The sequence below is a fragment of the Choloepus didactylus genome, chromosome 2 (assembly GCF_015220235.1).
Source record: "Choloepus didactylus isolate mChoDid1 chromosome 2, mChoDid1.pri, whole genome shotgun sequence".
Taxonomy (NCBI): domain Eukaryota; kingdom Metazoa; phylum Chordata; class Mammalia; order Pilosa; family Megalonychidae; genus Choloepus; species Choloepus didactylus.
In genome coordinates, this window is record NC_051308.1 from 76,320,418 (window position 1) to 76,335,002 (window position 14,585).

The window sequence follows — 14,585 nt, forward strand, 5'->3', positions numbered from 1 at the left end:
AGTGTGACCTTAGTGGTTCTGGCTTAAAGTAATTTGCCCATATTATTGAGAATAATAAGACTTCCTGCCCGTGGATGCCGCTGAGGAAGCATCATTGGATTCTTTCTTCCCACTGCTGTCTTGTGTAACTCAGAGTCTCCTAAAGAGCCTGAAGAGCTGGGGAAGCTTTTCATTGGAGGGCTAAGCTTTGAAACAACTGATGAAAGTCTGAGGAGCCATTTTGAGCAATGGGGAACACTCATGGACTGTGTGGTAATGAGAGATCCAAACACCAAATGCTCCAGAGGCTTTGGGTTTGTCACGTACTCAACTGTGGAGGAGGTGGATGCAGCAGTGAATGCACGGCCACATACGGTGGATGGAAGAGTTGTGGAACCAAAGAAGGCTGTCTTAAGGGAAGACTCAAAGACCAGGTACCCACTTAACTGTGAAAAAGATCTTTGTTGGTGGCTTTAAAGAAGACACCGAAGAGTATCGCCTAAGAGATAATTTTGAACACTGTGGGAAAATTGAAGTGATTGAAATCATGACTGACTGAGGCAGTGGCAAGAAGAGAGGCTCTGCTTTTGTAACCTTTGACAACCATGATTCTGAATAAGGTTGTCGTTCAGAAATACCTTATTATGAATGGCTACAACTGTGAAGTAAGAAAAGCCCTTTCTAAGCAAGAGATGGCCAGTGCTTCATCCAGTCAAGGAGGTTGAGATGGTTCTGGAAACCTCAGTGGTGGTCGTGGAAGTGGTTTTGGTGAGAATGACAACTTTGGTCATGGGGGGAAACTTCAGTGATCATGGTGGCTTTGGTGGCAGCTGAGGCAGTGGTGGATATGGTTGCGGTGGTGATGGTTATGGATTTTGGTAATGATGGAAGCAATTTTGGAGGTGGCAGAAGCGACAATGATTTTGGCAATTAGAGCAATCAGTCTTCAAATTTTGTACCCATGAAGGAAGGAAACTTTGGAGGTGGAAACTCTGGCCCTTATGGTGGTGGAAGCTAATTACTTTGCCAAATCATGAAACCAAGGTGGCTGTGGCAGTTCCAGCAATAGCAATAGCTATGGCAGTGGCAGAAGGTTTTAATTACTGCCAGGAAACAAAGCTTAGCAGGAGAGGAGAGCCAGAGAAGTGACAGGGAAGCTACAGGTTATAGCAGATTTGTGAACTCAGCCAAGCACAGTGGTGGCAGGGCCTAGCTGCTACAAAGAAGACATGTTTTAGACAATACTTGTGTATGGGCAAAAAACACAAGGAATGTATTTGTGACTAATTGTATAACAGGTTATTTTAGTTTTTTTCCTGTGGAAAGTATAAAGCATTCCAGCAAAGGGTTTAATGTAGTTTTTTTTTTTTTATTTGCACCCATGCTGTTGATTGCTAAATTTAATAGTCTGATCATGACGCTAAATAAATGTGTCTTTTTTTAAATGTGTTGTGTAAAGTTCATCTACTGTGAAGTCATTTTGATAAACTGTCGCAACAGTATTAGATTTCCTTTAGGGTGATACCAGGTTCCATTCAGAATTCATTTACAATTTTAGAAGACTGTGGGCAGAGAAGCCTTTCGTCTTCAGAAACCTTGGTGTAGTTGAACTGACAGTTACTGTGTTGTGACCTGGAGTTCATCAGTTAAAAGGGTCATCCAGGCAAACTTACGGAATTTCATTTGGTTATAAAAATGATTGTTGGCACATGCTACACAGGATATCTAAATTGAATAATGGTAATAGATGAAATTATAGATGGGAAATGCTTTTGTATCATCTGTTATCACACGTAATCAGCAAACAATTTGATAGCCTCTTGAATGGAAAAAAAAAAGAATAATAGCCATTCTTTATTAAATGTTTATTTTATCATGTACTGGGCTAAGTGCTTTAAGTACATTATTTGAAATTGTCGGTAAAACCCTACTTCCTTCAGAAACCAACCGAAGAAACAGACACAAAGAGATTAAGGGTCTTGCCCAAAGCACACAGCTGGTAAATGCAGACACCATTATCTCTGGATGCAAAGCCCATGTTCTTTCAACCATACCTCACTACTTTACTTCTGAAAATGTTAGTGAGGTGAACATTTATAGTGCAAGATTTATACTTTAGGGATTGTCCAAGTTATTTTGTGATAAACATAGTAGTTCAAGTTGTTTCTCTTTTCTTATAGGTGAAGGAAATACAGGAGCTGCAGAGTCTTCTTTGTCCCAGGAGATTTCTAGAGAACAGCAACCATCATCAGCATCTGAAAGACAGACCCCTCGAGCACCTCAGTCACCACGACGCCCACCACATCCACTTCCTCCACGACTGACCATTCATGCTCCACCTCAAGAATTGGGGCCACCAGTTCAGGTATTAAAAGTACAGGTCACTCTGGAAACTGAACTTTAAAAAAATGTGGGGTTTTTCTCCCTTTTTTTTCCGTTTGATATTACTTTTTTTTTTTCAGAAATTAAAGTTTTTAAGGATTTAAGCATATTTTTATGCAATATTTTGAACTGAAACTACTCTCTAAGTTCTTTTCCTTGAAATATGGCAGTAATTTACTTGGTTTTTTAAATGGAGTGAACTTTAGAAAGGAAAAAAGTTATCTATTAGTTGAAATTATTGTAGTCAGAGCAAATAAGTCTGGTCACTGTTTTTTCAGGTTAAAAAAGAAAAGGATTTTAATTAAAGTGAAATGTATTTTAGCAACTAACCACCATCTGCTTTGGTGGTGCACATGTCTTTTTTTAAAAAATTTGTTTTGATTATTGTACTCACGTGTTAGTTTCTACTTTTATATGCAATGAAAGGTATGAATGACCCTTTACATGTAGAACTGCTATGTTAGGGTTGGACATCTCCTGATCAGAAGCTTTTTACAGAAACAGCAGGAAAAGTGCAAAGGCCTTACTAATAATATAGCTTGAATCTTATCCTATAACACATTGTATTGAACGCTGTCAAATGTAGATGGCATTAAATCACCATTGGTGAAGACAACCTCATTATGTGATAATATTCTTAAAGGATCATGTGTGGGTCCTACAAAATATGCCCAGTTCATCAATTTGGAGTCATCTAAACTGGGAAACAATTTACAAGAAGTCATCAGTACAGCTGTTTGAACTATGAAGGAAAATTATGAATTAAGATCCAAAGGTGTATTTGCTAACATTTTCAATTAAGGAGATGAGAACTAAATTACATACAAATAAGACAGGTTCATAGATACTGATGATTTTAACTTAAATATAGTTTATATAATTAAACATTTATCACTGATTAAACTTAATTTCTTTAATTCAAGGTTAGAGCAGTTTTTCCTCCTGGCCATTACATATCTGCTGACATTTCAGTTACATAATTACCAGCAAAATAAACTACATTTATTGATATTTGGTGTTTGCTTCATTGCCTAATTCTTTAAAACAAATGTAATTCCTTTCTTGACACATAGAGAATTCAGATGACCCGGAGGCAGTCTGTGGGACGTGGGCTTCAGTTGACTCCAGGAATAGGTGGCATGGTGTGTATCTACCCGTCACGTAAAAGTGATTTATTTGTTTAGCAAATATTTACATAATCTGTATGCATACTCTTGTCATTCCTGTGTAGCTCCTGTTTTGTGTCTTTGTTCTAGCAGCAGCATTTTTTTGATGATGAAGACAGAACAGTTCCAAGTACCCCAACTCTTGTGGTGCCACATCGTACTGATGGATTTGCTGAAGCAATTCAGTAAGTTAATAAAAAAGAAACATTTTGTGATTAATCAAATTCTTCCTATTTCCCTGTTGGTTTATTTTATTGATTGATTTGCTTTTTGTTAAGTGTTTCCACTGAGTACTAAGCACTTGGTATAGGAGAGTTGAAGATGTGGTGTTGGGAAAAACTATATAGAGGTGAATGAAATACCGTTGCTTCCATCACAGATTTGAACTTCAGAGGGAGCATAACTGTGGTTAAGAAGAACATACAATCTAAGTCAGAATGCCTGGGTTTAAAACCTGGCTCTGCTGCCTATTAGCAATGGCAGGTTACTTAGGCTCTCTGTGCCTGACAGAATCCTAATTTTTAAAAAGTCCTAATTTTAAAATGAGAATAGTTAATATGATGGTTCCTACCTCATAAGTTGTGTTACTTAAATGAATTGATTTATGTTAATGTGTTTAGAATAGTACCTATTGGTAATTACAGTTATTATAATGGTAATTACAGCCAGATATAAAAGCATCTCACTATTACTCAAGGGGAAAATAGAGGCATAAGCAATAGGCTGTGTTATTAGAAATGAAAAAGTGATGTATCCTGACAGTTAAGGGGAAACAATCTGAGAAGACGTAAATATTTGAGTATGACATTGAATTGAATCTTGGAAAAGAACAGTTAACATTTTATTGAAATTGTCTATCCATCAGTTTGTTTAATCTTCATAACTTTGAGGGTAGACATTATTGTTTTCATTTTACAGATAAGGATACTGAAGCATACAGTTAATTTGTCAGAGGTCGGACCATCAAAAAGTGGTATCTTTTGGTTTCAAACTAGGCAGTCTGGCTCTAGAACCTATGTTCTTAACTGTTATACTTTACCCTTTCTTTTAAAGGATGAAAAGGCTTCTGTAAGGAAAAAGTCAGAGATAAATTGTTCCAGTTTGACACAGACACATGAAAATACATGTTCTAAATTATGGCTGAAAAGTTGGCTGCCTAACTCTTAAAGATCAGAATTAAAAAGTTTCTACAACCTGGGAAAAAGTTTAATTATTCTCTATCTGTAGTAATATGTGGCCATCAGAACCAGTTTTAAACTTTCTCAGTCATCCACAGTTCACCTTAGCTAACATGCTTTTGCAAGTCAACCAAAATCAGTATCAGCCCCTCCCTTCTGAAGGTCAGCCAATCGGGAACAAACTCAATCCAATAAACATGCTTCTTGAATACCAATCAGCAGCATTCTCACCTAAATAACCATGCTTCTGTAAAATTCTTACGCCTCTAAAAATCAATCCCTGGACTTACTGCTTCCTAAAAATATGTAAGAATAGCAGTCTGCTCTGCTTGGAGAGAATGTGCCTTACCAGCATAGCTGTTCCTTGTTGGAGTAAACAGTAGTTTCAGCTTTGCCTTTTTATTTCAGATAATGAGTGGCAGTTTTATTTTCTGACAAAAATAAGACTGAAGAAGTAGAATGAGACTCACCAACAGATAACCACAGTGCCTTGTGAAGAAATTTGGAGTTATGTCTTAGGTAGCATGAAGCTATTCAAGAATTTGGGTCAAGTAGTCGGGAAATTTGAAGCATAGAGCTCAGGAGAGTTCAGGGTTCTTCCATAAGAGGGTTACTGTATAGAGACAAGCTTAAAAATCCACCTGAAAGAGAAGAGCCTTAACTAAAGCAATAGTGTTGAAATGGAAAAGAAAATAGATTCAAGATTTATTATGGAGTTATAATCCATAATCATTAGTTTGCTAGCTGGAGATGTATAGGGTAAGAAGTGAGCAAAGGAAGAGATAACGATGAGTTTTATATCCTGGAATATGGACAGGAGGATGGATGATAATGTCGTTGAGACAAGGGACACAAGGAGAAAAACTGCTTTGTAGTCATCTAATATTAGAATTTTTCTAGACCTTAGAATTCATCTAGTGAACTCTTTCAGATAATATAATGAACCAGAGAGGTGACCTAATTTAAAGTATTCTTATAAGTAAGAATCCTCTTTTCTACTTTACTTTCAGTCTGTTTTCGTTCCCAGTTTGTTGATGCTCTTTCTGCCTTCCTCCTAAGATAAACAGGGTAACTTTAAATTTCATTTTAAATTAACTTTTTTCGTTTAGTTCCCCACAGGTTGCTGGAGTTCCTAGATTCCGGTTTGGACCACCTGAAGATATGCCACAAACAAGTTCTAGTCACTCTGATCTTGGCCAGCTGGCTTCTCAAGGAGGTAAATAGCTAAATAAACCCTTAGATTGCCTGGATGTGCCTGTGTTTGTTAATAAGCTATTCTAATGTAATTTTTTTTTTAAATGTGAGTGACTATATAAATACTAAAAATCAATACCTAATAGACTTATTTGTGAAGAAAGCCATAAAATACTGCCTTACATATAAATCTTATTTTTCAGCAAAGTTCCAAATTGTTTGAACATTAGGACTGGATTTTACGTTTGAATCCCTTTGGTTCCTACTATAGTATTATATATGTAGTAAGAATTCAGAAATATTTGTTGAACCAATAAATACACATAGGTAATACCAGCTGTTTTAAAGTTGTTGTTGGAAGGAAATGCAGCATGTTTTCTGTTTACAGTTTGACACTTGTAGCTATTCCTAGCTAAATGTATAAAGCTAGTTAGATATTTTTATTTAAAATAAATTATGTTAAGATATGTGAAAGTAATAAAATGACCCCTAAATTAAGTAATAATTGGTTATTTGCAAAGGAATTACGATATTTGTGGAATTGCCTTTTAATCCTCAGTTGGCATTCATAATGGCCCACTATATTTCTAGAAAGCCATCTGTTATTTTGTAAGTGAATAGGGAATGTATTCTACATTTATAATAAGCCTAAGATAAAAAGGTAAATCTACAGCTCTCATAAAAGTCATATACAGTATATCCTATGCCTTGGTGGTTTAGAAGATTAGTTCCAACATCTGCAGACCTCTACTGATAGGAAATTATGGGTTATCAATTCACAGTTTTATGAGGCTTTATATGATAGGGCAGTTCCTAGATTTGGGTTTAATATTTAGGCCTAAATTGGAATGCCACACTTCTGGTTTTGTAGCATTGGGAAAGTTAATTAACCTCCCTGAACTTCAGTTTCTTTGGCTTAAATAGGGGTACCTTGCAATTTTGATGAGGAGTAGATTCTAACACAATACCTAGTTTGTAATATGGTACTCAATAAAAATTATCTTGTATGAAACAATAAAAGCATTTCAGCTAATTTTTAAGGGTGCTTTAATTAGGGCTAGGGAGCTTAAATTCAATTTAAATTGAATTGATTTGAGAGATTGATTTTTGCTTGATGGCCTAATTAATTATGGGCTTCATCGAAGTTGTGCATCTTGGGTAATTCATTTTCCAGATACTTAGCATATTGACAATTGCATGTTCTTTTGTCTTTAGGTTTAGGAATGTATGAAACACCCCTCTTCCTAGCTCATGAAGAAGAGTCTGGTGGCCGAAGTGTTCCCACTACTCCTCTACAAGTAGCAGCCCCAGGTAGGTATCAGAGGCAGATTGGTGGATTTTGTATTTTATTGGTAAAATGAAAACTATGAGACATCTTCTGGCTACAAATTAGGTAAACTGTAATTTTGTTTGAACACTTGTCTTTTCTTTTTGAAGTGAGTGTATTTACTGAGAGTACCACCTCTGATGCTTCAGAGCATGCCTCTCAGTCTGTTCCAATGGTGACAACATCCACTGGCACTTTATCTACAACAAATGAAACAGCAGCAGGTGATGATGGAGATGAAGTATTTGTGGAGGCAGAATCTGAAGGGTAAATATTTACTTGTATTTTTTGCTTGCTTTAGACTCAGTCTTGTATATTCGTTGTCCTTTAGACAGGATACAATCTGTTAGGCTATATTTTCAGTAGTTTCCTACTAAAAAAAATAAACCAAGCCGTATATTTTGAAAGAACACTAATTTTTGCAGCTAGTAATATATTTTAGGGCTTCAAGATTATTTATTTATAAGTACACCTTAACTTACTATAATTGGAAAAACTAATAAGTGCTTCTCATCTCAATTTGAAAATAAGTACAGTATTTCATAAGTCCTTATCACAAAGCAAACTCAACTATACTATTCCCTCCCTCCAAGTAACTTGTGCCTAATGAATACCAAGCATATTAATATTATCATAGAAGACAATTTAAAAAACAATTGTCTCTGAAAATTGCATGATATATTCTGGAACAAAGTATTTCTTTAAAAGCACTGATACCCTTCCATTAAAGCAGCTTTTTCAACTTTTATTCAAAAAAGAAGTCTTGCTGTGAAATTAGGAGTATTAGGAAATGACTTCCATTTAATAGTGAGCTTTCAAGTCATCCTCACACTGTTTATGTACATTTAGACTTTGATGCCTGAAAAACTAGCTTCATAAAAATTAGAGATTTTCTTGTAGTTTTCAAGACCTGACTACATTTTAAACACACCAGTTATAAAGTAGCCTTACAAAAGACACAGTTCATGACAAATCATCTGGATTTTTTTTTTAAAAGGCAGAGGAAGTAGAGTAATTTAATGGGAACAGCCATTGGAACAGTAGTGTTGGAAAAGTTGTTCTAACTTTCAAGGTAGAACCTAATTATTCGTATAATGAGAAAGTTGGGCCATACTGCATGGTCAGGAGCATGGTTAAAAGTAGAACCCAGATTTCCTAGGTAGGGTTCAAAAACTTTATTTAGTAAATAATTATAGGTCATCTCTAGTAGATGTGGGAAAAGGCAGCTTATTATTATTCTCTTAACACAGCGTCTAATTAAGTTTTAGAAGGTTATAGAGCCTGCTGAGGATATTAGCTGACATTAATTGCATACCCACATGTTTTAGTTTCCTAGGGCTACTGTAACAAAGTACCAGAAACTTGGTGTCTTAAAACAACAGAAATTTATTGCCTCACAGTTGTGGGGGCTAGAAGTCCAAAAACAAGGTGTAAGCAGAGCCATACTTCATCTGAAACTTGTATGAAAAAATCCTTCCTTGCCTATTCTAGCTTCTGGTGTTTACCATCAATCTATGGTGTTTTTGGCTTGTAGATGCACTGTTTCCATCTCTGATTCCTCCCTCTTCGTCTGGCCTTCTCTCCTGTGTCTGTCTGCTGTGTGTCCAAATTTCTCTCTCATAATGACATTAATCATATTGTATTAGGATTTACCCTAATCCAGTTTAGCCTTGTCTTAATTGATCTTCAAAGACCCTGTTTTCAAATAAGGTCACATTCTGAGGTACCGGGGGTTAGTGCTTCGACATATCTTTTTTGGAGGACACAATTCAACCCATAACACCATGTATGCAGATTGCTTTACGTATGTCAAACCTCTGAAGAGTTCTGTCTCCATTATGCAAATAAGGAAACTCAGGCTCCACATGTTAAAACTTGTTTACGGTATACCACTGGTAACCGGCTTAGCCTGGATTTGAATCCAGAAACTATTTGACTCCAGCCTCATGCTCTCTATACTCCACCGGCAGTTCTCAACTTCAGGACACAGTCATAGGAAGTGTTTCTCGGGTAAGTTGTTACTAATAATTGGGTTAAAGTTTACAAATGATGAAAACTGGAGCAAATTCAAGTTCTCATACTATTATATTTCTCACTTGCTTTTGTGGTATGCTTTCTTGAATGGAGGAGAGCAAGATGGAGTTACAGCCATTGAGCCAGGAATTTCACATACTCACATCCATCTTACCTGGGCTAGAGCCTGTGATGAGTTACTGATCTGATATACTATTAATAATTGTGACTGTCAAAAATTATTTTAGTACTTTGCTTTCCTGAAAAAATAGTTCAGGGATTTATCAGATTTGAATACTACATTCTATGAGTGTCAAGAATGTGAACATTCTTTATCAAAAGGAAAAAAAACTAAACAAAAATAAGGAAAACTAAAGTTGAAGCATGTTCTAGTGAAAAAAAAAGGAAAGGGGGAGGAAACAAATTGAGTTCTTTTCTAACATGCCTCTTTAAAAAATATATGCAGTTACTAATACCAGAGTCTAGCTTTGAGTTGGAGGTAAGAGCTCTAGGTTATATAAGTGATAAACTAGTAACAAAAATACTTTTCAGCAACAAAAGCAAAAATAGATGGATCACTTTAAAATTAAAACCTTTTGTGCATCAAAGGACTTCATCATTAGTGTAAGAAGACAACCTACAGAATGGGAGCAAGTATTTGGAAACCACATAACTCAATAAGGTTTTAATATCTAGAATATATAAAGAAATCCTACAACTCAACAGTAAGACAACCCATTTTAAAATTTGGCAAAATACCTAACAGACATCTCTCCAAAGCACATTGAGAAAGATGCTCAACATCATTAACCATCAGGGAAATGGAAATCAAAACCATGAGATACCGTTTTACACCCATTAGAATGGCTGCTATTTTAAAAATGGCAAATAACAAGTATTGGAGAGGATGTGAAGAAAATGAACACTCATTCATTGTTGGTTGGAGTGTAAAATGGTGCAGCTGCTGAGGAAAACAGTTTGATGGTTCCTCAGAAAGTTGTCGAGAATTACCATATGGCCTGGCAATCCCACTACTACGTATATACCCAAAACTATTTAAAGCAGGGACTTGAACACATTTGTACACCCATGTTCTTAGTGGCATTTTTCATAGTTGCCAAAAGATAGAAGCAACCCAAGTGTGCATCAACAGATGAATGGATAAGTAAAATGTGATGTATACACTGGACTGTTACTCAGCTATGAAAAGGAATGAAGTTGGATACATGCGACAATATAGATGAACCTTGAGGATGTCATGTTGAGTGAAATAAGCCAGACACAAAAGGACAAATATTTTATTATGTCAGTGATATAAAATAATTAGAGTAAACACATTCATAGAAATAGATAGAGATTACCAGGGGCTGAGGTCATCGGGTAGGGAATGAGGATTAATGCTTAATTGGTACAGAGTTTCTGTTTGGGGTGATCAGAAAGATTTTGGTAACAGATGGTGGTAGATGGTAGCACAACACTGTGAATATAATTAATACCAATGAATTATATATTTGATTGTGTTTAAAAGGGGAAGTTTTAGGTTATAGATATGTTACTAGAATAAAACTTTTAAAAACGAACAGAACTGTACAACATAAACTGTGAACACTAGTATAAACTATGGACTGTAGTTAATAGTATAATGATAATATTGTTCAATCAGTTTCAGAAAGTGGTACCACACTAATGCAATGTGTTAATGAGAGGGAAAATTGTGTGTATGTGTTTAGGGGGTTGGGGGCAAGAATGGGAATTCTGTTTTCTTCATGATCTTTTTGTAAACCTACAACTTCTCTAATAATAAATTAATAAAAAAATTTTTTCAAAGTTTGGGAACAATTTAGGATACATTCTAGAATCAGCTTTATATTTTCCAGTCAGTTTTTGTTTTTCTTTCTTAGTATTAGTTCAGAAGCAGGCCTAGAAATTGATAGCCAGCAGGAAGAAGAGCCTATTCAGGCATCTGATGAGTCAGATCTCCCTTCCACCAGCCAGGATCCTCCTTCCAGCTCCTCTGTAGGTAAGTTCCTCCTGTTTGCTACAGTACAACTTTTAACCATCAAAACTTATTTGCAAGATAATGTTTTATTATTAACAGTTTGATAACCTCATTTTCCTGTATTTTAAAAATACTTTATTTAAAAGGGACATTTTATTATTAAGGGGAGGTTGATTTATGTTGAAATCGTTGTGTTAAGAATATTCTGGTATTGATTAGAAGTATTGGGACACATTGGATCCATCCTGTTCTGGTTTGCTAATGCTGCCAGAATGCAAAATATCAGGAATGGATTGGCTTTTATAAAGGGGGTTTATTTGGTTACAGTCTTAAGGCCATGAAAGTGTCCAAGCTAAGACATCGGCCACAGGGTACCTTGACAGAAGAATGGCCAATTGCGTCTGGAAAACCTCGTTACCTCAGAAGGCATGTGGCTGGCATCCACTTGCTCCCAGGTTGCATTTCAAAATGGCATTCTCCAAAATGTTGCTCTTGGGGCATTTTGTCCTCTCTTTAGTTACAGTTCTTCTTCATAATGTCACTCTCTCTCAGTTGTTCTGAGTCTGGGCCTGCGTGGCTCTTTTTAAGTACTCCAGTGATCCAATAAAGACCCACCATGAATGGGTGGGGTAACACCTCCATAGAAATAATCCAATGAAAGTTCTTGGCCACAGTTGATTGAGTCACATTTCCATGGAAACAGTCAGAGAGTCCATCTTAATCAACCCTAATACATCTGCTCCACAAAATTGCATCAAATATAATGTTGTTTGGGGGGACACAATACATCCAAATTGGCACACATCCCTAGAGCGGACAGGAGTTCTGAGAGGGAAGCTAGTGAGTGATATGCTGGGCGTTCTGGCTCTGTACCAGAGTAATTTCATTTTTATTTCTTCTACGTATTTGGTACCTACATGAGATTTAAAATGGAAGGTTGGAGGGTGGGAGATTTTTTGCTTCAAAACAATCCTTGAAATTTACTATGGTAAACAGTTTCAAAGTTTGGCTTTTCAGTTTGTTGAGGTTAACTTTGAAGAAAAAGTTTCTGTAATTGTTCTCTTCAGTACTTTTTTTAAAATGGTGTTGCTGATAAACGTGTTTTGAATACTTACTGTGTATCAGGCAGTACCCTAATACACATATATAAATGAATATGTATGTTTATTCATTTAATTCTCTCAAGCTCCCAGAGTGGTAGGAACTCATCCCATTTTACAGAAAGATTGAATAACTATTCCAAGGTCACAGAACTAGTAAATAATGGAGGAGCAAGGATGCAAGCTCAAGAAACTTGGCTTCAGGGATTCTGAGATGTTCTGCACTAGCTTAGCTATCTCAAAATTTTTGCAGGGAATTATTTTCATTGCTGAGGAAATGTAGTACTCAGTCATCCACTATATTTGCACTTTGAATTGCAACTCGGACATGGAGACTTCAGGTTTTGTGGCAGACTAGCTAAGTTATTACTTCTTCAGTCACAGAACCTTTCTATCCCAAGGTCTCTTCCCCTTCTCAGGTGCTTTTTTGGTGACAAGTTGACCTATTAGCTGACATTGCTAGGTTCAGATCCCATTTCCACCTTTTAATAACTAGTGACTTCAAGTATCTACACATTTCATTGTGAATTATGGACATTCATAACTAATCTTGCAGTCAGGATTAGAAAATGTATGTAACTCATCCAACTTAGTAAGGCTCAAAAAATGATAGCTATCATGATTATTAATACACCTATTTAAACTTTAGGCCTCTAATTATATTCTGATGCCCTATGGATATTCTCTTTCCTCAGCAGAATTGACATTAGTTTACCAGAGTTTACATGAGAAAATATGCTCCCTTTGAATAGCTTGAAATTTATTCAATAATATAAAACACTATCCTTCCCCATCTGAGCAGTTACTCATTTGTTCCACAGATATTAAAGCCTACCATATGCCAGACAGTTTTACAGAAAGCATTACTAAGGAGGTTATATATAAGTAAAGGTCTGAAAGAGCTAAAGAGACAAAGCTATGCAGTTATTTGGGGGAATAGTGCTCCACTGTGAAGGAAATAGCAAATGCAGAGTCCTTAAGGCAGCATGTGTTGGATTTTGTTCAAAGTACAGCAAGTAGCCAGTGCCAGCTGAGGGCTGGGAACCGCAGGAAATGGGGGTGGGGTGGGGTAGATAGACAATTTAGATCATTGTACTTGCTTTGGCTTTCATGGACATGGGAAGTCATCGGAGGATTCCTAGCAGGTAAGTGACATTATCTGACTTAAAGGTTTAACAGTGTCAGTCTGGCTGCTGTGAAAGAAGAGACTGAAAATGAGTAATGGGCAGAAACAAGGAAAAAGTTTGAAGGCTATTACAGTAATGCACGGTAAAAGTGATGATGGCTTAGACAGTAGAGTATAGGTTGTGAAAAGTGGTCAGATTTGGGGTATATTTTCAAGTAGCTGGCAGGACTTGCTAATGAATTGGATGTGGAGTATCCAAAAAAGAGAAGAGTCAATTATGACTGCTGTTATATTATAATTGACCGTTTCCCAACAATTTTGTTTTGTTTATCATGATATTCTCCAGTACCTAATACAGTCCCTGGTACTTGGTTGGCAGTAACAAAGTATTTATTAAATTAGTTGAGTAAGTAAATGGAAAAATAGCTTTTCTTCAAATAATTTTTTTTTAAACTTGGTACTTTTTGTCTCATTTAAAAATAAAAAAAAAAATTTAATTATTGAAAGTAAATTAATTTTATCCATGTACTCATTTAGCAATTTTTAACTTGTTTTTCTTGTATCTTAATTTTTTCTTCTTTGTAGATACTAGCAGTAGTCAACCAAAGCCTTTTAGACGAGTAAGACTTCAGACAACACTGAGACAAGGTGTCCGTGGTCGTCAGTTTAACAGACAGAGAGGTAAAGTCCTAGCATACTGATTACATGATAGGATGGGGGATAGCTAAAAATGAATGAAATAGGCTTTCTAATCTAAGCTTCCAGTTTGTATCCAATTTTTGAAATATGCTCCAGGAGCTAATTATATAATTACATGTTGACCATGTGATGTTTACTAATCTGTAAGCTTCTTTGCAGACAGGCTTATATACAAAAGGTATATTATAATATTATAAATAGGTGCTTATATTTTGTACTTACTGATTCATTCCTTGAATACAAAGTGAGGTTTGAAAGATCTAAAGTGCTGTAGTGCTGTATGTTCATTTGTTACATCCCTACCAATTGTGTAATTATTATTCTTAAATACATTTTATACAACAGAATGAAGCTTTGCAACTTTGCTTAAGCTAGTTAATAAAATTTAAAAATCTCCATATTGTCTAATGTAATTATTAGAT

General features: G+C 35.9%; 1 protein-coding gene across 2 annotated transcripts in view; it reads left to right on the forward strand.

Moving 5' to 3' along the window:
- TPR (translocated promoter region, nuclear basket protein) overlaps positions 1 to 14,585 on the forward strand; it is a 70,694-nt gene that overhangs the window by 55,707 nt on the left and 402 nt on the right. Inside the window, exons 44-51 of one of the 2 annotated variants that reach the window (XM_037825151.1) lie at positions 2,160 to 2,344; positions 3,435 to 3,503; positions 3,618 to 3,712; positions 5,815 to 5,921; positions 7,115 to 7,210; positions 7,337 to 7,493; positions 11,141 to 11,259; positions 14,050 to 14,145. In XM_037825151.1, coding sequence (XP_037681079.1) covers positions 2,160 to 2,344; positions 3,435 to 3,503; positions 3,618 to 3,712; positions 5,815 to 5,921; positions 7,115 to 7,210; positions 7,337 to 7,493; positions 11,141 to 11,259; positions 14,050 to 14,145 — 924 coding nt within the window. The remainder of the gene's footprint in view (positions 1 to 2,159; positions 2,345 to 3,434; positions 3,504 to 3,617; positions 3,713 to 5,814; positions 5,922 to 7,114; positions 7,211 to 7,336; positions 7,494 to 11,140; positions 11,260 to 14,049; positions 14,146 to 14,585) is intronic. The other variant, XM_037825152.1, reaches the window with a different exon arrangement.